Source organism: Paroedura picta, chromosome 12 (genome assembly GCF_049243985.1).
Source record: "Paroedura picta isolate Pp20150507F chromosome 12, Ppicta_v3.0, whole genome shotgun sequence".
Taxonomy (NCBI): domain Eukaryota; kingdom Metazoa; phylum Chordata; class Lepidosauria; order Squamata; family Gekkonidae; genus Paroedura; species Paroedura picta.
In genome coordinates, this window is record NC_135380.1 from 51,965,973 (window position 1) to 51,987,492 (window position 21,520).

Here is a 21,520-nt window from a genome sequence, read left to right on the forward strand (position 1 = left end):
CAGGAAGGCCTGGAGGATCATTGTCCATGGGGTCGCGATGGGTCGGACACGACTTCGCACATAACAACAACAACAATCTGGAGAACTAGGGTTAATTCCCCAGCCTACTCTTCCACATGCAGCCAGCTGGGTGACCTTGGGCAGTCACAGTCCTATTAGAGCTGTTCTCACAGAGCAGTTCTCTCAGTGCTCTTTTAGCCTCACCTACTTAGCAGAGTGTCTTTTGTGGGGAGAGGAAGGGAAGGTGATTGGAAGCCACTTTGAGAGACATGAAGCCTGCTGAGTGATCTTGGGCCAACCATAGTTTTCTCAGAGCTCTCTCAGCCTCCCCTCCCTCACAGTGTTGTGGGGAGAAGAAGGGTAGGCAATTGTAAGCTGCTTTGGGTAGTAAAAAGCAGGGTACAAAAAATGGCCCTTCCGGGTTGCCTGCCTGCCTCAAACGCTGAGCAGCACCTGAGCGCTCCACACACCTGATTCAAAGGGAAACTATGGACCTGCTGCTCATTCCACTGTGGCCACAGCTGGTGCCTGAAGTGTCCAGTGGCCAGGGTGGCCCTCTTTATCAGTGGGCCTAGAGTGTCCCGGGACTCTTGGTCTTGCTGCTGGATCTCTTTCAGCATCTATGAACCCCCCTCCCCCCAAATATTTTAAAAAGTGAATTTGTTTAGCCGCAGGCCTTACCTGCACAACACGCTGGGCCAGCGAAAGCAGAACAGAGAACGCCATGCGCAGGTTAGGGTCCATCTTCTGTCTCCAGATGAGAGTCTGGGGCTCTTAACAAGCTAGACACCAGGCTGGCTCTCTAGTTCGCTGGGTGACCCAGGGCCTGTCTCAAACCCTCAGTATATCTTTCCTCACAGGGCTGCTGTGAAAAAGCAGAGGCAGGGAGAAAGGTGATCTCAAAACTGCTTTGAGTCTCAACTGGGGAGGAAGGAGGGGTAAAGATAAAAATAACTGCAAATGCAAAGATTCACTTTTTTTTAAGTTCCTGCCGAAAGTCTTCATAAAGGGACACTCAGAAAATGGGGCTGTCTCCTGGTAAGGGTGGAGGGGCCAAGCATCAGAAGTGAACCCTCGGCCAGGCCGTGAGTCCCTCCAGATGCCAAGCTGGGCCAGCCCTGAGCTGGGCATCAGGCAGTTGCCAGTGTAGGCAGAGATCTCCCAACACACCGATCCTCCAGCAGCCGCACTGGCTGTTTATCGAATGCCAGATCTGTTTTAAGGTGCTGCCCCCTCCCCCCCTTCAAGGCCACGTGCGGTCAGGGTCCTGCATACCTCAAGGACCGTCTACTTGCCTATGCCCCCCAAAGAGCGACATGCCCCATCCACTCCAACAAACGGGTGGTCCCTGGCCCCAAAGAAGTTCCCCTGACCTCAACCAGAGCCGGAGCCTTTTCGTCCATGGTCCCAGCCTGATGGAACGAGCTCCCCAACAAAATCAAGGCCCCCCCAGAACTCACGTAGTTCCGCTGGACATGCAAAACGGAGCTCTTCTGCTAGGCTTTTGGGTGAGGCCAGCGACGGGACCTCCCTAAGCCTGGTCCCATTTCCAGGCCACTGAGACCCAGCATGTCCCTGGCCGCAGGCCGCTGTTTACAGTTTTGTTGACTGCTATGACTGTTAGGCTCTCATGCGTAGGGTTGCATATTTTCAATGTACCTTCTCAGTACTACTGTTCCTATGCATGCCACCCCGAGACGTCACAGGGAGGGGCAGGATATAAATTGGATGGATGATACTTGACAGATGGTGGCTGCATGGATGAATGGATGGCTAGGTAGGTAGATAAGCAGGTGGTATGTTTGCAGGAGAAAGTCACAACCAGTGAGCCCTGCCCAAGAAAGAGGCTGAGACCTTGCTATGCTGTTACAAAGAAAGAAGAAGGTGGTGGCTCTTCTCGGACACAAGACTGGTGGGGAGTTTTGGGGGCTTGGGGAGGGGCCAATGGCAGCCATCATAAAGACTTTGGCTGCCCTCCCCCCCCATTCTTGTGATGCTTATTGTGTCCTCTAAATGGCAGGATTGTAAGCAGGTGTTTTCCCTACATGTTTTGGTCCTTTCAGCGTTTCAGAAATGAAGATGGAGGCCATCCTGTCCTACCTCATGAAAGATAATCGTTTCGCAGGAAACCGAGGGGGGAGTAAGGTGAGTCCTCTCGGAGGGGAGCTCTCTCCCCCTGCCTTTCCCTTGTGTTGCTCCAGCCCCTTTCAGTAGCCCCAAGCAGGGCCCACATCCCTGCATTCATTTGCTTCATTTCTACCCCACTTATTTCCTCCGTGGGGGACCCAAAACAGCTACGATTGTTCTCTCCCCCTTCATTTTTTTTACAACAAGCCTTTAATAGCATATAAAAGTGCAATATAAGAAGGGAAAGTACAAAAGGATTCACTGTTCATCCAAATGCAGTTCTCTTTTAAACAGCAGTGAGTTAAGAAATTTGGCTCGGATCGAGGAATAAAATGGACAATGGAAGAAAATGTGTGTAATTGATTCTATACAGCATTGTCCACATGGGCACAACCTAGCTGAATGCGGGATCTGTTGAAATCTCCCATATAGCACAGCAAAAGGTTGAGCATTAGTTCTAGCTAACATGAATGCTCTACGCTGTTGTGGGATGATTAGATGGTAGAAGTACGCAGCTAGGGGCTGAGAGCTTGGTGAGATCCCCAGGCTCAATGGCGAGCAAACGTTTCTAGCTTTACTGCTAAGTTCCTGCAGTTCTATGTCTAACAGTCTGCGTTTAATTGAATTAAATGCAGTCTTTTCAGATATCAGATACAAGGAGTCTAAAGAGATTCCTATAGATTTAATTTTTCCCTCAATGTGTCTTAACCAAGTAGATGACTCATGTTCAGATAGCATGAGGGAAATTAGACTATTGGGGTCAGATCTAAAATGAATGTGAAGCCAGAACTTGATTGTTAACAACCATGCTCTGGTTTCCAATAGTCTTTGGCTGGTTTCTAGACAAAGGACTGCGTAAGAGACACAGTTCGGGGTCCCAAGAATTTTACAAAGGAAGACAGATTGGAGACTTTCGACTGCTTGGTTAAAAGCGTTGATCCAAATAGGGATGCCATAGAACAGTTGGGCACTTAGTTTCCCATTGAATACTTTGAGGGCTGCTGGCACATACTGGTTTCCACTGGTGTAGAAGAAATGTGTGATTGCCAGGGCACTAGTTTTTGCAGATGTGATTGCATATTTCCTCTGTGTAGCCCAATTTGCATTATGGTGAAAAAATATTCCCAGGTATTTGAAGCTTTTAACTTGTTCAGTGTTGTTACCTCTTATATTCCATTTAAGAGGCTTCCAAGGCTTTCCAAAAACCACAATTTTTGACTTCTCAAAGTTCAGAGCAAGTTTGTTTACTTCACAGAAGTCCAGGAATTGAACCAGTAAGCGTTTTAAGCCAATTTGTGAATGGGACAGCACTTCCGCATCATCTGCGTATAAAAGCAGTAGGATGTGAAGAGAACCAATTTTTGGGGTATGGCCAGAATTGGGGGATAAGGACAGAGCAAGGTCATTCATGAAAAGGTTAAATAGGAGGGGAGCCAAAATGCATCCTTGTTTTACCCCTTTGTTGATTGGTATTTTAGGAGTAAGACTCCCAAGGGGGGTGAGTTTGACTTGGCAACAGGTAGAAGAATAGAGTTTCCTTATAAGATATAGGAGCCTTTTATCTATCTCCATCTTTAACAGCTTATCCCAGAGAAGATCTCTAGGGATAGAATCAAAGGCCCCCTTAAGGTCCAGAAAAGCTGCAAAGAGCTTTGGACCCTCTTTCTTACTATATTTGTTGACAGGGTGGGCAAGGATGGTGCAATGATCAAGGGAGGATTTCCCTTGACAGAATCCAACCTGCTCAGGGCCTAGAATCTTTTCCTTAGTCAACCACAAGGTAAGTTTATTTGATAGGAGTTTGGCATGTAGCTTCCCAACAATAGAGAGGAGGCTGATGGGTCTATAATTGGTTGGGAGCCAGCGGTCACCCTTTTTAAATACAATACAATACAAAACCTTTAATGGCATTCACAATATAAAACAATATACAATCGGTTCTGTAATAAAAGTCTAAAAAACTGTGAGGGAAGTTACAGCCGGCAAGGGAGCGGCAAATACAAGGAGATGAAGCCAGTGACGTTTACTTCTTTACCCTGTGGGTCATTGCTATAGATAAAAACTACCCGTTCAATGGTCTCTGAGCCATTATCGGTAAGCAGCCATTCAAGAGCCCTGCATCTGAGACATTAGGGAAGGGCAGAAGTGGGGAGATCAAGTCAGAACGTTGGTTGTTATACAGCTCACATTGCAGAATGATATGGCAAACTGAGTCTGGTTCTGTATGGCAATACCTGCAAATTCTTTCATTGCGGGGAATTCTCCTATACCTGCCTTCAACCACTGCAGAAGGAAATACATTTAGTCTGGCCAACATAAACGCTCTGCAGTTTGAAGGTATTATAAGGTTGGAAAAATACTGTGCCATAGTGTTTGGGGTATAGGATAGACCAAAAGCTCGTGGGGAGCACGGTCCCCCTGCACCAGCATAAATTACCTGGAGATCAATATCCTGGATTCTTCTTTGGATAGTTTGAAAAATATGATCCTCTCCAGAGTTAGCTAAAGAATCAAGGTCAGTGCCTGTGGATTCAATTTTAGAGGCAATGGCCTGGGACCATGTCGAAGTGTAGTGGTCACATGGAAGAAGTGCAAGGAGACTGTTTGGCGGAGGGCTAAAGAAAAGATGGAGCCAGGATTTGATGGATAAAATCCAAGCACCTGATTCGATAGTGTGCAGACCCAGCTTGGCACAGTCAAATAGGTTACCGAATTTGGTAAGCCTAAAATTCTGGGGTAAAAGGCGGCAGACATACAGTCAGCTTCCTTATTCAGAGGCTGGATCCATACAGGAATCCCAAAGAGCATTCGAGGATCACGGAGGCTTGAAAACCCCAAAGAGCCACAGGCACGTATTGGTTGCCCTTCTGGAATAAATACTGGCACAAGGATTGCATTTGTCCATGAGTCAGGCATTAAGCCTGTTTTGTTAATTGCAGTAAAGAGAGCAGCCAAGAGAGGAGCCCACCGGTCTGGGAAGGTTTTCAGCAGCTCAGGAGGGATCGCATCCGGTCCTGGTGCTTTTCTAGGCTTTAGTTGATCAATACAAGCCTTCATCAGGCATCACTGGGGCCCCTTCATTTTATCCTCACAACAACCAACCTGCATACTTGAGAGACCACCTATCTCTTTATACCCCCACAGGGCACTTCGCTCTGCAGGTAGGAATCTGCTGATGATCCCAGGACCCCGGGAGGCATGCCTGGCCTCGACAAGGACAGGGCCTTCTTGGTCCTGGCCCCTACCTGGTGGAATGAGCTCCCGGAAGAGCTGCGGGCCCTGAGGGAGCTCTCTGAGTTCCACAGGGCCTGCAAAACGGAGCTCTTCCATTGGGGGGGGGCCCGGGGGCTAAGATCGGGCCCCTCTCCCTGGAGGGGGAGGCCAGTATTAGACTGGCCTGGTTCCCCAGAATGTGCCACCCTATGCCCAATTCTCCATCCGATTCCTTCTGTGAGCCAGTTTCCGACAGTGGCGGTCATACAATGAATGAATGAATGAATGAATGAATGAATGAATGAATGAATGAATAAATAAATAAATAAATAAATAAATAAATAAATAAATAAACAAATAAACAAATAAACAAATAAACAAATAAACAAATAAACAAATAAACAAATAAATAAATAAATAAATAAAAGGTTAGGCTGAGAGAGTATGACTGGGCCAAGGTCACCCAACAAGCTTTTGTGGCCAATTGGGCGTTCAAACTTGGGTTTCCCAGCTCTCATGACTGGCTCGTGGGCTTCCTGGGCAGAGATGCCAGCCTCCAGGTGGGGCCTGGGGAGCCCCCGGAATTATAGCTCTTCTCTCAACTAAAGTGATCAGCTCCCCTTGAGAGAATGATTGCTTCAGAAGGGGGCATAGGGATGCTAACCTCCAGGTAGGACCTGGGATTATAGCTCTTCTCCAAGCAACAGAGATCAGATCCCCTGGAGAAAATGGCCACTTTGGAGGGTGGACTCCATAGCATTACGCTCCCCTGAGGTGTCTCCCCTCCCCAAATCCTGCCTACTCCCAGCTCCACCCCCAGAGTCTCCACCCCACTGCTGGCCACCAGTTGGCCTTTGTGGGAAATTAGATGGGCCTTTGATAGAACCAAGCAGCGTTGTTCTATATTCTGGACTTTAAGCAGGTATTTTCCACACTTGGTCCTGTTCTGGTCATTGTTTGGCTTTGAAATGGTCTCCTTTGAGTAGATCTCCGCGTGCCTCCTGATGTGGTGAACAGCTGAAGGGGAGGCGGGTGTGGAAGGGAAGCTGAACTGCCCCCTTCTTTAAAAAAATGTCTCTGTAGGTCACTACCTAACTGTCAAAGAAGACACAGCATGAAAGGATACACACAGCAGTGACAAATAGTTCAGGGTTATAAAAGGTTCTTCAAACCCACATGGAGTCTCTCAGGTCAATCACGAATCATGGCAGAGATCAGAGGGACTGATCCTGACACTAACATATCACAGAGGTTCAGTCTGTTGCACGGAGAGCAAAGTGCTAAGAAGGAATCACAGTCAATTAAACTGGCTTCTCCTTTCCTGACTTATCCTGAGCCCCAGAAGCAAACCCCAAAGAGCTGGTGGGGAAAATCTGCCGAGCTGTTGCTTTCTCCTTCCTGCCTCCCAAATATCCTTTTGCCACACATGTTTTCTTGGCCTTCTCTGAGCAGCCGGCAAGAGATGCCAAAAACACCTGTAAAATGTATTTTTTATCGTTGGGCCCATGAAATATATATGCAGCCGTGTCTGGGTGCGTGGATGTTCACCTGCCTACACAGGGAATGCATTTGATCTGTGAAATTTCTACTGGAGGGGGGGGGGGGAGGGCTGGGGAAGACTCCCTGGGGGGACTTTGTGGGGGGGGGCTGGAATTTGCTCGGCCAAAGTTATTAAAAACAAAACCCTTCCGTTTTGTTGTTGACCGTTTTTTGGGAAGCGAGAAAAGGCATCACAACCCCAGCCCCACACCTGGCTTCTTTGCCCCGCCCCAAAGGCAGAGAGCTGTTTTGTCTGCCCAAGTCACGCATCTGTTAAACTTGGGTTTCCTTGCCCCCCCCCCCAAAGTGCAGAGAGTCCCAGAGCTTGTTTAGGGATAGCATCACGAGCACCCAACTCTGCTTCACCGATGTGGACTGTTGCACTCCCCCCCCCCTTTTCCCCTCTCCTCCCTTGGGAATTCTCCCCTCTCTCCGTGGCGTCCTTTGACAAAGCAGTATCCCTGCACTGGCGCCCACTGTCCTTAACCCCCCTGGGAGTTTGAAAGCAGGGGTGGAAGCAGGTTGGTCGACCTCGGTTAGGAAGGAATCTGGGTGGTGGTGCAACATGGCCGGAGCTCATGGAGATCCCCCCCCTGCCCCCGCCCCCGCCCCGGGGTTAATGTAGGCCCAGGAATATAAACAATGCTTGTTTATATTTAATTTATAGACCGCCATCCCTTGGGGTTCAGGGCAGTGAACAGCAGCAGTCCATTAACAACAATAAAACATAAACAAACATTAATAATTAATAAAATCATTCATAAAAACGTATCATGAAATTGAGACTACAAACATCTCACTGCAGCCATGCAGGTTTTTTTCAGATGTAGAACTGTCAGAAGTAATTCTCCTGGGAGGGGGGAGGAGTTATCCAGGGGAGGCCCCAATAGAAGTTACAGAATCCCTGGTCCCAACCAAAAGCTTGGCAGAAGAGCTCCCTCTTGCAGGGCCTGCAGAACTCGGGCTGTTCCGACAGGGCCCTGATCTCCTCCAGGAGCTCGTTCCACTGAGCGGGGGCCAGGACCGAAAATGTCCTGGTCCTGCTGGAAGCCAGACGCACTTCCTTGGGGACTGGACTCCCAGCCTGTTGGAACTCATGGGGTGCAATGCTCTTTAGGGGGCATCAGCAGAGAGGCGGTCCCTGAGGTGCACCGGTGTTGCTCTCTGCACCCTTCTGAAACACATTTGTGACGTCCTCCATGGGCCAAAGAAATACTCCTGTGGCCTCCCCCCAAAAGCGTCTCCTAAGTTTAAAGATCTCCAAAGGCATCGGCCAAACTCTTTTTCTTATCTCCTTCGACCGACCTTCTTCCTTCACTCATCTCTCTCATGTTTTTCTTCTCTTTAAAACAATTTTAAAGCTTGCTCTGGGGAGCGTCAGTGACTTGCTTGAGGCCAGTGAGCTGCCCTGTTGCACCCACAGCAGAAGGCTGCTTCATCTCCTGGGCCTCAATCCCCTCTTCAGCCAAACGCTTAAGCCTTTCCTTCATTTTGCTCCAGTAATAATAAGGCATTATATCACACTTGTTACAACACTCTTGCATGGTAGGCCATTGAGGATTACTACCCTGACCGTAGAAGGCCGTCACATCCTAGTTTGAAAGGGGACCAGGCAGAGTCACGGGGGTAGGTCTATCAGTGGCTACTAACCAAGGAGGCGAAACAGAGCCTCAATGTTCAGAGGCAGTCAACCTCTGAATCCCAGTGCCAGGAGGCAACATTAGGGGAAGGCCTCAGCCTCTGTCCTGTTGTTTGGATCTCTACAGTAACTGGTTGATCACTGCGTGAGACGGGATGCAGGACTAGATGGATCAGGGGTCAGATCCAGCAGGGCTCTTCTTCTTCTGGAAGCCTCGGCTGGCTTCGATGCCCTGCTGTTGACCCTCCAGAGGAGATGACTGGCCTGATCCTACAAGGCTTTTCTTGTTGGTTGTTTGTTTGTTTATTACATTTCTCTACTGCCGCTCCCAGCATTGCCGGCTCGTGACAGTTAATCATAAAACATCCAGTTCACATCTTAAAACGTCGTCCTATCATGAAACTAACAAACCGAGAAATACAAGACAGTTACAAATGGTGATTAAGAAACAAAAGCTGCCCCCCCCCCACACCTGAAGCAGTTGGAATCCGTGTGGGATAGAATTTAATGACGGGGTGGAAGCCGGGGGTCGATCCCCCAGGAGCTTCAGACATGGCCTGATACCTGGTCCAGGCCCCGGGAGGGGGAGGGGGAGGGGGAGGGGGAGGGGGAGACCCGCCCTCATAACCCTGCAGCCTTTACCCGGCCTCAGCCAAACGCTGTGAGACAGGAAGCTGGACTAGCTGGGTCACTGGTCTGATCCAGCAGGGATCTTCTGTTTTTACCCTCCACTTTCAGAAGCACTAATCCTCTGAATCCCTGAGCTAGGGGGCAAGATCAGGGGAAGGCCTCTCTGCCCTGTGGCTGGCCCTGCAGAGGACCTGGCTGGCCCCTGGGTGAGACGGGAGGCTGGGCTGGAGGGACCCTCCCTGGCCTGACCCAGCTGGGCTCTTCTGAGGGTCTTCTCAGGGGAAGTCCTTGGCCTCTCTGCCCTGTGGCTGGCCCTGCAGAGGAACTGGGTGGCCCCTGGGGGAGACGGGAGGCTGGACTGGAGGGACCCTCCCTGGCCTGACCCAGCAGGGCTCTTCTGAGGGTCTTCTCAGGGGAAGGCCTCGGCCTCTCTGCCCTGTGGCTGGCCCTGCAGAAGAACTGGCTGGCCCCTGGGTGAGACGGGAGGCTGGACTGGAGGGACCCTTCCTGGCCTGACCCAGCAGGGCTCTTCTGAGGGTCTCCTCAGGGGAAGGCCTCCGCCTCTCTGCCCTGTGGTTGGCCCTGCAGAGGAACTGGCTGGCCCCTGGGTGAGACGGGAGGCTGGACTGGAGGGACCCTCCCTGGCCTGACCCAGCTGGGCTCTTCTGAGGGTCTTCTCAGGGGTAGGCCTCGGCCTCTCTGCCCTGTGGTTGGCCCTGCAGAAGAACTGGCTGGCCCCTGGGTGAGACGGGAGGCTGGACTGGAGGGACCCTTCCTGGCCTGACCCAGCAGGGCTCTTCTGAGGGTCTCCTCAGGGGAAGGCCTCCGCCTCTCTGCCCTGTGGTTGGCCCTGCAGAGAAACTGGCTGGCCCTTGGGAGAGAGGGGAGGCTGGACTGGAGGGACCCTCCATGGCCTGACCCAGCAGGGCTCTTCTGAGGGTCTTCTCAGGGGAAGGCCTCGGCCTCTCTGCCCTGTGGTTGGCCCTGCAGAGAAACTGGCTGGCCCTTGGGAGAGAGGGGAGGCTGGACTGGAGGGACCCTCCCTGGCCTGACCCAGCTGAGCTCTTCTGAGGGTCTTCTCAGGGGAAGGCCTCGGCCTCTCTGCCCTGTGGTTGGCCCTGCAGAGAAACTGGCTGGCCCTTGGGAGAGAGGGGAGGCTGGACTGGAGGGGACCCTCCATGGCCTGACCCAGCAGGGCTCTTCTGAGGGTCTTCTCAGGGGAAGGCCTCGGACTCTCTGCCCTGTGGCTGGCCCTGCAGAGGAACTGGCTGGCCCCTGGGTGAGACGGGAGGCTGGGCTGGAGGGACCCTCCCTGGCCTGACCCAGCAGGGCTCTTCTGAGGGTCTTCTCAGGGGAAGGCCTCGGCCTCTCTGCCCTGTGGCTGGCCCTGCAGAGGAACTGGCTGGCCCCTGGGTGAGACGGGAGGCTGGACTGGAGGGACTCTCCCTGGCCTGACCCAGCAGGGCTCTCCTGATGTTCTTAGGAAGGCCTCAGCCTCTCTGCCCTGTGGCTGGCCCTCCAGAGGAACTGGCTGGCCCCTGGGTGAGGCAGGAGGCTGGACTAGATGGACCCTTCCTGGTCTGACCCAGCAGGGCTCTTCTGAGGGTCTTAGGGGAAGGCCTCAGCCTCTCTGCCCTGTGGCTGGCCCTGCAGAGGACCTGGCTGGCCCCTGGGTGAGACGGGAGGCTGGACTGGAGGGACCCTCCCTGGCCTGACCCAGCAGGGCTCTTCTGAGGGTCTTCTCAGGGGAAGGCCTTGGCCTCTCTGCCCAGTGGCTGGCCCTGCAGAGGAACTGGCTGGCCCCTGGGTGAGACGGGAGGCTGGACTGGAGGGACCCTCCCTGGCCTGACCCAGCAGGGCTCTTCTGAGGGTCTTCTCAGGGGAAGGCCTTGGCCTCTCTGCCCAGTGGCTGGCCCTGCAGAGAAACTGGCTGGCCCCTGGGTGAGACGGGAGGCTGGACTGGAGGGACCCTCCCTGGCCTGACCCAGCAGGGCTCTTCTGAGGGTCTTCTCAGGGGAAGGCCTCGGCCTCTCTGCCCTGTGGCTGGCCCCTGGGTGAGACGGGAGGCTGGACTGGAGGGACCCTCCCTGGTCTGACCCAGCAGTGCTCTTCTGAGGGTCTTCTCAGGGGAAGGCCTCGGCCTCTCTGCCCTGTGGCTGGCCCTGCAGAGGACCTGGCTGGCCCCTGGGTGAGACGGGAGGCTGGACTGGAGGGACCCTCCCTGGTCTGACCCAGCAGGGCTCTTCTGAGGGTCTTCTCAGGGGAAGGCCTCGGTCTCTCTGCCCTGTGGCTGGCCCTCCAGAGGAACTGGCTGGCCCCTGGGTGAGGCAGGAGGCTGGACTAGATGGACCCTTCCTGGTCTGACCCAGCAGGGCTCTTCTGATGTTCTTAGGAAGGCCTCGGCCTCTCTGCTCTGTTGCTGGCCCTCCAGAGGAACTGGCTGGCCCCTGTGTGAGACAGGAGGCTGGACTGGATGGGCCCCTGGTCTGACCCAGCAGGGCTCTCCTGATGTTCTTAGGAAGGCCTTAGCCTCTCTGCCCTGTGGCTGGCCCTCCAGAGGAACTGGCTGGCCCCTGGGTGAGACAGGAGGCTGGACTGGATGGGCCCCTGGCCTGACCCAGCAGGGCTCTCCTGATGTTCTTAGGAAGGCCTCAGCCTCTCTGCCCTGTGGCTGGCCCTCCAGAGGAACTGGCCGGCCCCTGGGTGAGACGGGAGGCTGGACTAGATGGACCCTTCCTGGTCTGACCCAGCAGGGCTCTTCTGAGGGTCTTACAGGTGCTCTGCTAATTGTGCCATTTGCTTGGAAGCGGGAGGATGTGGTGTGTGCTTGGCCGCTGCAGACTCTTCCCATCCCTTGTGCATTTGGGATCATGGTATATGGGATGGGAACTGTGTTCATGCAGACCTTTGGGGATTTTAACCTTGATAGAGAGCCATTTCACACCTTGTGTTTTCACGTGCCACCTAAAGCACATTCGGTGCACGCTTGAAAACAGAAGGTGTGAATGCGGAAAACACGCATGGCAGGAAGGCGTGTCTGGATGCCGGGGCTGCTTGCAACTGTGAGTTTACACCATGTCCCAAGTGCCAGAGAGCATGGCGTGCTTGTGTCTGTGCGCATGTTTCCTTTCCAGCTCTGAGTCAGTTTTAAATTTAGATTTTCAGCCCTGGAAGGGAGGAATTAAACCAGACCATTAGGGTGCAGTTTTAAAAATAAAATCTCTCTCCAAGGGGATGAGAGGAGATATAAAAAGGAAGTCAGGATCGTGGGGAGGTCTGTTTTCAAGTGTGCTGTATTTTTCTGACGTTTGCTGTTCCTCCTCCCTTTTCTTGGTTTATTTGTCTCCCTCTGACCTCCGGCAGCGTTTTTCCTCCCCCTAGTACATAACCCCCCCCCATACACACACACACACACCTTTTAATCCCTTGGTTTAATCATAGTCATCCCTCCCCCCCTTAAATTTTCTCTCCCTTCCTTCCTTCCTTCTGTCCTTCCTTCCCTCCAGCTTTTCCTTTCTGGAGAAGGAAGAAGAAATGCCTCATTTTGAAACCCTAAAGAGGGGGGAGGGGGGAGGGAAAAGTCCTTTGTAATATATGCCATATTATCACTAAATCCCCAGACAGTTGTGGCATAGAAGCGAGTCACCTGTCACTTAAGTTTGAGGTCTCTTTAATTTTCTCCAGGAATTCGCGCCGGGCTGTCTTTAATTTGCGGCCCTTTATTGGAATTCTGAAACCTTTCCTGCCTTCCCCGGTGCTCACATCTATTCTGAGACCCGACACAGAATGTATACAATAACCAACAGAGGGATTTGGCGAGGGCTGGAGCGCTGTTTATTTAACACTCTGGAGGGATTTTCGGGTTTATTTGGTCCTCCGCTGCCCGCTTTCAATAACGCTTTGACAACCGTTCTGCCCTTCTCATTAATTTTAAACAGTTAAAACATGGGGAGGGGGGGAGGGGAGGGGGGAAAGTTTTCATTATTAAAGTGCTTTACTTTTTAATAACAGAGGATTCTGTCCGCCAGGGGAAAGGGCAACTTCACTTAATTTCACATTCATATTAAAAAACGCCGGGAAGGTGACACTCTGGCAACCCAGGAGGCTTAACGGAAGAAATAGGTGGATTGGGGGGGGGGGGGAGGCAGGGAGGAGAGGGGAGAAGAGAGAAAGTTTTTTACTATTTTCATACAGGCGGGAACTTTACTTTTTGGGGAGGAAATGATCTTTGCACTGCTTTTCCCATTAAAAGCACCCAAAACCGTGAATGGTGGTAAAAATATCAGAATCTCTTGCTGCCTGTTAACGATGGTGAGACGCGTGCTGACATGTGCTCTCAATCCACCGGGTGGATCAGCAAAATCCACGTGCGAACGATGCCTGAAGAGGATTGGAAGTGCCCCATTGCGCCTCCCGTCCCCTTCTGTGCCCTGACTGAGGCACCAGATGGACGATGGGAGTGACGGCAGCCCAGCTGGATCAGGCCCGTGGTCCTGCCTTATCCAGCATCCCTTTCTCCGTCTCCATCAGCCAGGTGCTCCCTGGAAGCCCCACTGACCACAACGCAGAGGCAGCGGCCTGGCCACGTGTGTCTGATCCCAGCCTCTCTTATGCAGAGGTACCCTGCCCCTGGACTTGGAAGTTCCACTTTGCTCTCTGGGTGAACAGTCATGGATCTGATTTTTTAGCTCTCAGTAAACCAGAGGCCACATCCCAGAGCATTGAGTTCCACCAGTTATACTTTCAATTGAATCAATGGAAAAGATGGTGGTGGTGGAAAATCTACCAATTCAAGTTGTTTGCACAGACGGGGAATCTTCCCATGCTAAGAAACTAGCTTTTCAGTGAAAAGGGTTTTGCTTAACCCTACTCCCGATGTGCTATCTTTCCGTGCACGGGGAGTTTGAAGATTTTCCTCTTGTCTTGTTTCTCTTAAAGCCCAGCAGTGTCCCTCCTAAAACTGTTTTCATTGATCCCATCTAGGATCATTTGGTTCTCCTGAGTAAATTCAATTGCTTGTAATGTTCTTGTGCCCCCTTCAGCTATACGCCACCTTTTCCCCAATGGCGTCCCAAGGGAGCTTACCTTTCTCTTCTCCTCCCCGGCATGTTATCCTCACAACAATCCTGTGAGGTTTGTTGTTGTCATCTATTCAGTCGTGTCTGACTCTTGGGGGTCCCATGGCACAGCCATCACCACAACCTCTTTTGGCGGGTGTCCATCTCGATTGTGTCCAACCACCGCTCCCTCTCTCAGCCTGGTTTCCTGGGCTCACTGACCAATCCTAGCACAATTACATTCTCCACTGAGTTGGATCACATGATAGAGCCAAAGTAAGCAAGCTGGAGTGTTGTGATTTTGCCTGCCAGCGATAGATCAGGCTTTCTGCGCTGAAGTGTGTCCTTGTTTGTGACTTTTGCTGTCCATGGAACCCGCAGAAGCCTTCTCCAGCACCACGATGCCACCCTGGCTTTTATGCGATGCCTTATATCCTCCTGGTATGATCAAGAGTCACTCCCATCGGAGGAAAACACCCTGGGGGGGGGGGGAGCATTCAGCTTTGCTGAGCACAGCATACAGGTCTCTGTTTATAATGGACACTTCCACGTGTGCCAGGTAACCAATCTGACAATTCCCGGTCACTATCCTTCTGAATTAAGTGTTAAATTCTGCCTTACAAAATGCTTTTTCACCCCCTTTGCTGAGCAGTGTAGCCAAATACCAAATACCTCTGCCGCCCGCTAAAAATCTAATTTTGTTTTCAGGGCAGCAATAGGAAGGATGACCAGGAAGATCTGAGCAGCCTAGTTTAGCGCACTTGCAAAACTCCATTGCAGCAGAAAATGGTTTAGAGTATGTAGGATCTCTCTCCTGTGAAGCCATTTCCCATTTTGGCGAGAGTATGCCTCCATCTGGATCTTAAAATTAACTGGATCTAAAAATATAATGACGCATAAAGTCTGGTGCAGACACCTAAAACTGACTTGCTGTAAACGATAGTTTGCAGGTTTGGGTCCAGATTTCCCCACCTCTTTTAAACATGGCCTAACAGAGGGATTCCCAATCAGGGTTCCAGGGAAGCCTGGGGCCATGCAAGGTTCCTACCTAGGGGGACAACTAATTCCAGCCATAAACATTTTTCATATCCTTTGGAGCCACAGTCGCAGCCTCCGTGATATTTGTGTGCAGGCCTCATCCTGAGGGTTCCCCCTCTTCCCGAAAGCGACAGTCACCTGCCATCTTCAGGCACATTTTCCTGCATGGCCGTCAGCTTCCCTAATCGGGTCTGTGATGCTGCTGGAATTGTACATAAGCAGCACCTGCCAGCGTGTTTGAAGCCAGCCTTTCAAAGATGGCTTATTTTTACTCTTTCTGTCCGTTGCTATAAGCATTTTCTGCGGCTGTTAGCATATACCTCTCTCTCTGTCTCCCCCCCCCCTCCCCCATGTTGAAAGAATAGAAGACTTGCACAAAGTAAAGATATGGGGGGTAGGGTTAGAGAGGGCAGGTCCCCCCCCCTTCTGTACTCATGGTTGTTTGGTGTGTTAATTGTTGGGGGGGGGGGGTTGTACGTATTTTTAAAAACGTGTTCCTTGAGTCCCGGCTCCTTTCAGTTCTGTTGATGTCGGTGGGATTTGGTAGCGCTGTCGTGCTTGCTCATGTCTCCGTGTATAAATTGGATGAATCACCTCCCTAAAATCCCAAGCTCCTTGAAATCCAACTGCTGAAAATAGGCGCAGAAGGTGACAGCAGCCACAGCTAATCTGTATGTAAAACCTGGGGGCCGGGGGGGTTCCTGCGTGGGGCCCCAGCCTCATCCTCCAGCCTCCCTGGTTAAAAGGATCTCCGGATGTTGCTTTTTTTTTTTAGAGTTTGCTGGTCATAGGAAGGAAAGTTTGTGCCTGAATTCTGGGGAGCCGGGGGAGCCAGCAATCAACTGAGGGGCGCACAATTTGATTTGGTAAAAGGTCTGTCTGAATTTCCAGGCGTTTGCTGGGCTTGTTTGGACAGCAGATTCCACTGTCCCCCGTTCTGCAGGAGCTTCTCAGTTCTAGCTTCTGGGGTGTGCTCTCCGCGGGGGTGTCTTTAGACTGTCAAGAAACTTCGGTAGGTCGGATAGGGGTTGTGCAGCTCTGTCTGGGGCTGCTGCATGAGACGTAGCAATTGTGTGAGAACTTCCAAAGCATCTGGTTCATTTCTGAGCCAAAGTTAAGGTTTTGGTTCAAAGCTCTAAACCAGCCTTCTCAACTTTCCCCCCCATTGAAAACCCCTGAAACGTTCTTCAGGCCTCGAGCGACTCCACAAGTGGTGTCACCGTGCAGAATATGAGTGGGAAGCGCCTACCCTGGTCTCCCCCCCCATGTCCTCCAGGCCCATTGTTACCAAATTGGGGGGGGGGCAGGTCAACATGACCATATATGGTCATCTCATCCAATAAATATATTGAAATTAATGAACTCCCACCCATTTGGGAAACCCTTCCAGGGACAACAAGCCCGCTCCAAGCAGCCTGTCTCCGGTTTGGGGGGCCTGAAGAAGCGCTCTCCCATATCTCCTGCCTTCAGCCTGAGAGCCAGGTCAGATTTGAAGGATTGACTGCAAAGCTGGTCACCTCTGGAGCAAGGCGGATTTGTCAGAGGCACATTTGGGGTTGAAGTTGCTCCCTCACAGCAAAGTCCCCTCCTGAAGGCAGGCAGCCTCTGTCCGAAATGCGAGTCAGGTTGGCAGCCTGCGGGGGGTCCTGGAGGTCTCTCAGAAGCACGACGGAGCCCCAGACTGCAGAGGGCAGTTCTCCTGGGGGAAAGGGCTGCGTGGGCGGGTGGGCCTTGTGGCCTCTGACTGTGCCTCCCCTCCCCAGGTCCCACCCCCAAAGCCCCAGGCATTTCCGAACCCAGAGTGAGCCCCCCTAAACACGAGACTGGCTTGTTTCTTTGGACCTTGACCGTTCTGGGCTGGGTGGGATATTGTTGTTGAGGCTGCAGGCTTGGCCTTTCCCTTGGGGAAGCCGTTTTGCTCAGCTACAACGATGTCCCCAGTTGATACATGAGTTCAAAGTGGTGGGCAGAAGCCTCGATGGGGCCTCCTCCTCCTCACATGGCCTTTTCCAAGAGAGATTGTGTCACAGCACTTTTCCTCAAGCAGCTGTGGAGTATACACACACACACACACACACACACACACACTTTGCACCTAACAACAACATATATATATAGAGAGAGCCTCTTGTGGTGCAGAGTGGTAAGGCAGCAGACATGCAGTCTGAAAACTCTGCCCATGAGGCTGGGAGTTCAATCCCAGTTCAATCTAAAGGTTGACTCAGCCTTCCATCCTTCCGAGGTCAGTAAAATGAGGACCCAGCTTGCTGGGGGGTAAACGGTAATGACTGGGGAAGGCACTGGCAAACCACCCCGTACTGAGTCTGCCATGAAAACGCTAGAGGGCATCACCCCTTCTTTACAATTTTCAACAGAACAACACAATCTATCAGTAACAATTACAACACAACATGAATAACAACAACGCTGGGGAGATCAAATTGTTCAGTCCTGGAAGGATGTCTGGGGGGGGGAGACCTGCAGATGTTCCCAGTTGGTCGGTCTCAAACAAATGCCTGGTGGAGGAGCTCCTTTTTACTGATACTGACTGTCCATCTAACATAGATCCGCAGTGCCAGCTTGGTGTAGTGGCTAGGAGCGCTGACTGCTGATATGACCAGCCAGGTCTGATTTCCTGCTCCTCGTCCCTGTGCAGCCATAGCACTGACATAGCTGTTCGGACTGAGCCAGAATATCAGGGCTCTCTCAGCCTCACTCACCTCACAGGGTGTCTGTGGTGGGGAGAGGAAAGGGAAGGGACTTTGAGGCTCCTTTGGGTAGAGAAAAGCGGCATCTAAGAACTAACTCTTCTTCTTTTTCAATAATATTTGGCCTCCCTCAGCCTCACCTCCCTTCACAGGGAGGAAGGTGGGGAGAGGAAGGGAAGGCGATTGGAGGCTCAGACTCCTTCGGGTAGAGAAAAGCGGCATAGAAGAACCAACTCTTCCTCTTCTTCAGTGATCTCAGGGCTCTCTCAGCCTCCCCTCCCTCACAGGGTGTCTGTTGTGGGGAGAGGAAAGGGAAGGCGACTGGAAGCCGCTTTGAGACTCCTCTTGGTAGAGAAAAGCAGGGTATCAAAACCAACCCTTCCTCTTCTTCAGTAATCTCAGGGCTCTCTCAGCCTCACCCACCTTACAGGGTGTCTGTTGTGGGGAGAGGAAAGGGAAGGTGACTAGAAGCCGCTTTGAGACTCCTTTGGGTGGAGAAAAGTGGCATCTTAGAACCAACCCTTCTTCTAAAACTGAGCTCTTCTGCCAAGCTTTTGGTTGGCGTCATTGACCTGGCAACTTCTATGGGCCCCCCCAGAACTCCCCCTCCACACCTGATATGCCCACCAGATACGTTGTAAAGCTACTCCCAGTCCAGCCGATCTGTTAAACAATAGTTCCATGTTAATGGTTAAACTGTTACAGCTTATTGATCGAACTCATTCTTTGCCTTTCAGAGCACTGTAATTCATGTTGCAGTGGAATTGGTTCACTATCCTATGCTGTAAACCACCCTCAGCCGCAAGGGGGGGGGCAGTATAAAAATCCAGTAAAATTAATAAAACATTTTGGCTATTAACTGCTTTGAAGACCGGTGGGTGAAAAGCAACTTATAAATGGGTAAAGTAACATCCAGCTGTGGTGCCATCACTGAAGGCCCTATAGTGAGGCCTCGCTCCCCCCTCCTGCCTCTCAGATTCTTTAAAAAGCAGGAAGGTCCGTAACGACTGCACCGGTTCCATGGACAGGCTCAGCTGGGCCTCGGAGAGCTGTTCCACCAGGACTAGGGCTGAGGCCAGGAGATGGAACACGGCGGAAACGCTGGCTGCTCAAGCAATTCCGTCCCCCAAACCTCAACACGCCCAACAGGAATTTAACACACACAACCCTAACGTTTTAGGGGGCAGTTTTAATACTCTATTACAGGGGTAGTCAAACTGCGGCCCTCCAGATGTCCATGGACTACAATTCCCAGGAGCCCCTGCCAGCGAATGCTGGCAGGGGGCTCCTGGGAATTGTAGTCCATGGACATCTGGAGGGCCGCAGTTTGACTACCCCTGCTCTATTAGAACTATAGTCATTGTTTTAATCATGTCAGTTGACTTATTTGTGTATTTTCTGTGGTTCCCTGCCCTGAGCAAGCTGGGAAGGGCAGGCTACAAAACTCAAGTTGTTGTTGTTCTGTCAAGGGCATTGCCTTGAGCTCTCGGTTTCTGTGTTGGACAGAGGACTGGTAATTTTTCCAACATAAATCCATGTAACTGGGGCTCGTTGCCCCCAGCACCATGACCCAGGTTGGTGCTCGGGTTGACCGCTTTGGCTCTGTTCGGCCACCTCGGCGATCACCAAAGCCCGAAGCGGAGGGCAGGAGGCCGGTGCCACGGAGAGGAGGGGTGGCGGCAGCCACACGCAGGCACAGAGCTGTGCGCCTGTGATTACCGAGGCAGCCGAGCCACAGTGTTCAGCCCTAGTTGTTACTGTCTGACTTTCCTTCTTGCAGACTCTCTTGTGAAACCGCTTGAGCATCCTGGCCTGACTTCTCACCTCCCTCCCCTTTGCTACAGACGTTTCGTGGGGCAGACCCTGAGGAAGTGCGGCGTAGGGCCACCGTCTTGCAGACGGAATTTGAGGATTTCGTGCACTCCAATGTGGGAACCGTCCAGCATGCCAAAAAAGGTCAGCAGCTTCTTGTCTCTAAATGTAAGACGTTAACCTTTTCCCATAAGGAAACCTTTCAACCTTTGTGTCAGGAAGTGCTACGGGGCAGTGCAGACATGGTTCCATCTCCCTTTTAGCTGGCTTAAGACCTCAAGGGCAGCCTTTCTGAAGATCGCCCCCCTCCGTGGCCCTCCTGGCCCTGAAGTGAATTCCCGTCTACCACTATAACTACATTTGATGATGGAAACTTCAAGTAAGCTCTGTTGTGAGCATAAAATCATGCCAAGCAAAAGATCGCACCAATCGTGAGTTTTATGCACAGAGTCCTGCGATTTATGCTGCTTTTCATAAGTTTTTAGAGTTTGCCGCTCCTAAGAAGGAGCCATTGCAGAGCAACAAACCCACGTCTGCTCAGCAGCTCTCAGGCATCAGATTCCACACACTTTGCCTTTGCGCTCCTGAGGACTAGGAACTTGGGCCTGCCTGCCTTTTTTCCAAGGCTAAATTCCATCGTGTGCCCCTTTTCTGTATTCTTGAGTAACTGGGACATCCTCACAACATTATCCCCAGTTTACCGGTGAGTAAGGTGGGGCGAAATAAGAACACCAGTTCTGTGACTTGCAGAAGGTGTCGATCCGAAGCCTGCACCAAAAACCTCTGCATTCTTTTTTGTTTGTTTTCTGCATGAGGCAGGCTTTTCCAGCACCCCCCCCCCCGCTTCACACTCCCCTATCTGCCGGCTGGCTCCCCTGAACCTCCCTTCTCTTCCTCCTTGGCCCAAGCCAGGGGTAGTGAATAATTAACGCAGCAGCTGGCTCCTGCGCTGGTGGCAGAGAATCAAACAGAAATCGCATGGCGGCTGCTTCCCTCTCTGGCTCCTTCCTGCCCTCCTCCTTCATTCGCCGACCCCGACGGTGTCAATACCGGTGCTGGATCACAGGCTGTCGTCCAAGTGGGCTGCCCTCTTTTTACCCAGCCACCCCGGCGCTCAGATCTTTGCACAAACAGCCGCTCGGCTGAGGGGGCTGAGCCGTGTGGGATTTCTTAGGGGAAAACGGTTTTCACACGGGGCTCTGGCGGCCCCCAGGGAAAGCTGAGTGGGTTTCTCAGCAAGAAGAGAAGCCGCGTCACTGGAAAACAGCTTCTCCGCAGTTACCAATCTGTCCCTGTTGTTCTCAGCCTCGGGATATTGTAGGTGATGCTGGGCCGGAGGGGGGGGGGTCATCTCTGTTTGCAGTGTGCTGCAACGGCCACTTCCCCTGGACTGACCGTACACCTAAGAAGACCGTCAGACCCCTTGAGCCAAACGCCTCATTCTGTCATGGGATACAAGGATGTCTGCTAGCCTGAAAAGCTTCTGCAGGATATTATTATTATTATTACTAGACCCCAAGCCCATTACATTCAGGAATACAACGGACGTTAGATTGGGGGGGGTTGGAGTGGAAGAACTCTGCTAACAGCCTCCCCCTCCCCCCAGGACCTGGAAAGGCTGCAGGCAGATGTTATGGAAGTCACTGGCAGGGGCAGCTCTGACACGGCAGGGATCTGCAGCCTCCGAGCCTCAGAGGAAAGTGGAAGGAGGAGGGGGTGGTCAGGGGTGGGGGACAGAAGGCGATTGGCTGGCCGCT

General features: G+C 52.0%; 1 protein-coding gene across 3 annotated transcripts in view; it reads left to right on the plus strand.

Moving 5' to 3' along the window:
• The window catches only part of DDX31 (DEAD-box helicase 31), a 95,231-nt gene that overhangs the window by 46,047 nt on the left and 27,664 nt on the right, over window positions 1-21,520 (plus strand). For all 3 annotated transcript variants that reach the window (XM_077307034.1, XM_077307035.1, XM_077307036.1), the window contains exons 17-18: window positions 2,064-2,145; window positions 19,796-19,907. In XM_077307034.1, coding sequence (XP_077163149.1) covers window positions 2,064-2,145; window positions 19,796-19,907 — 194 coding nt within the window. The remainder of the gene's footprint in view (window positions 1-2,063; window positions 2,146-19,795; window positions 19,908-21,520) is intronic.